Raw genomic sequence first — 2,500 nt, 5'->3', positions numbered from 1 at the left:
CCGGCTCGCTCTTCACCTGGACACACACACACACACACACACACACTGACCGCCTGCTCTACAGTGAATATGAAGCGAGGGGGCGGGGCCTGCATCTCTCACCGGCTCGTGCTCCAGCAGAGGGCTGCCCGGCTCCGAGTCGATGCAGAAGGGCGAGAGCTGAGGAGGAGAGCTGCAGCCTGAATCTGACGGAGGAGGAGAAATAAAGGCCACCTCTGGCTTCAGATCCACCTCATCAGAGAGACACACCGCCTCTGAGACACACAAACACAGCGCAGCCGTCAAACCCTGCCAGCCACAGCAAGGGTAGTGTACAGTGTAGATACATGATTCATAAATCAAAAATGTATATTAGTACGTTAATAACATAAATGCATTGTTTATACATTATTTATTAAATATTAATAAATTAATAAAGAAAAAGTGGGTGGATGTACAATCAAAGTCAAACTGCAATATGAATATTAGTAAGAATTCATTTTTAATAGTATATATTAATAAAATTAACAAATAATCATTTTAAATATTTTATTTATGGAATATTACAATATTTTTATCCATGTTTTAACTGTAATTTAATTAATACACCTCTGTCGTCCAGCTTTTGATTTGATTCCAGTTTTAAAAGATTAATTTAATTGTTCAGTTTTATGTATTTGATAACCATCATTTTTAATAATGAACTGGAATTAAATCATAAACACAGAATCCAGATAATCCTTTTGATTGTTAAAATCTAATGAATTTAAATGAATGAATGTATCTTTAAAATGGAATTAGAAACGAAAAGAGGAACAAAAACAGAATTAAAGAGAAACATTAATTTGGGGAAAAATAAGATTTCATAGCGCCTCGTTATTGTTAAAATTGTAATAGATGACACAATTGTTAAAAATACTCTCAAACGCTGTATTTGTGAACTGTGAGCGTCCAGGGATGTCATGTGACTCACTGCTCTTGTGATTGGCCATCTTGAGCGCCAGGTTCTCCTGCCGGAGCTTGTGGTTCACCTGCTGCAGGTATTTGATGTAGTCGATGGCTTTACGCAGAACGCCAGACTTATGCATCTGTCAATCACATCAAACAGACCGTCAGACAGTCACCTGAGCCCACACGTCCCAGCATGCAGTGCGGCGCACACACCTTGGCGTCGCTGCCCATCACGAGGTCGCGCAGCTCCAGGATCTTGTCGTTGATGGACGATCGGTAGCGTTTCTCGATGATGTTGTGTGTCGTCCGTCTCTCGCCCTCCTTCACAACTCCTCCTGTTCCCACGGTAACGCCCTGCTCCATGCTCACCCTGGCCCCGCCTCCTGTGTGGGCGGTGCCTGAGGAGAGCTGCTTGATTGGCAGCTTGTCTCCGCCTCCCATCACCATGGGAACGGTGGTCAGAATGTTGCTGCTCATCAGCGTCTGTGAAAGAGAGCCACGCCATTCAGAACCATAAACAGAACCATATTCTGACATGAAAGCCAATGAGATATGAAAAATACATATGAACATATCACAGTACAAGCAAAACAATCACGTCACCACACACAAAAAAAATAAAATAAAAAAATAAAAAATAAAATAAAAAAAAATATTCTCATTAACCACTAAATGCTCATAAAATAAAAAAGATTTTATAATTATATATAAATATATTTATTTACACTGATTTGTAATTTTTATTTTAATAAATATTATTCCATTTTAAAATATTAGTTTACTATTTAACACTATATCAGCAACAGAAGGTTAATTTCATAGCAAATTCAGAGCAGAAGAAATTAAAATAATCATAATAATGAATGATTAAATTTATCTGTAATGATTTACCAAAACACTCTTAAATACATATTAAATTAATATTTAAAGGGGTACTTCACCCCAAAATGAAGATGTTGTCATTAATCACTTACCCCCATGTCACCAGTATTTTAAAGATCTTAAATAGTGTTCTGAAGATGAACGGAGCTTTTAGGGGTTTGGAACTCATGGGGGTGAGTGATTAATGACATCATCATCACTTTGGGGTGGAGTACCCCTTTAATAGAAAATCAACACATTTCCCAGAAATCTTTTTTAAATCATCAATCAATGAAATTTCTTAATCTTATCTATTTTTTTTCTTTTTGCTTATTTATTTATTTTTATTTAACGCCAGCAGCAAAGGCTGTTTTGATGGCAAACTCAGAGTAGACATTAATAGAATCATAATAGCAGTAAAACTTTAATAAATAAAGAAACTGAAATGTAATAATTTGGCAATACATTGTTATGAATACATAGCAATAACATAAGCTCTATCAGGTTAATATTTAATAGAAAACCTAAACATTTAATGAAATATAATAAAAAAGTTATGCTTAAAGAAACGTATTTTTAACAACATATCACAAGCTGCAAAAAAAACTTATTTGAATAAAATGATGTACAATTATTTAAGTGTAATATTTGTCAGAAAATCACACATTTTCCCCAACTCTCCTGCATTAGTTAAAGAAACTTCTCTGTG

At 35.8% G+C, this 2,500-nt stretch overlaps 1 protein-coding gene across 2 annotated transcripts in view; it reads right to left on the bottom strand.

Annotated features, from left to right (window-relative positions):
* The window catches only part of LOC109051872 (sterol regulatory element-binding protein 2-like), a 16,166-nt gene that overhangs the window by 9,124 nt on the left and 4,542 nt on the right, over nt 1-2,500 (bottom strand). For both annotated transcript variants that reach the window (XM_042716060.1, XM_042716067.1), the window contains exons 6-9: nt 1,144-1,413; nt 953-1,067; nt 103-254; nt 1-16 (exon numbers count right to left, since the gene is read on the bottom strand). The exon at nt 1-16 is cut by the window's left edge and continues 177 nt beyond it. In XM_042716060.1, the coding sequence (XP_042571994.1) occupies nt 1-16; nt 103-254; nt 953-1,067; nt 1,144-1,413 (553 nt within the window). The remainder of the gene's footprint in view (nt 17-102; nt 255-952; nt 1,068-1,143; nt 1,414-2,500) is intronic.

Source organism: Cyprinus carpio, chromosome A3 (assembly GCF_018340385.1).
Source record: "Cyprinus carpio isolate SPL01 chromosome A3, ASM1834038v1, whole genome shotgun sequence".
NCBI lineage: Eukaryota > Metazoa > Chordata > Actinopteri > Cypriniformes > Cyprinidae > Cyprinus > Cyprinus carpio.
Note: the sequence above shows the minus strand (reverse complement) of the source record. Positions and strands in the feature narration are given on the sequence as shown.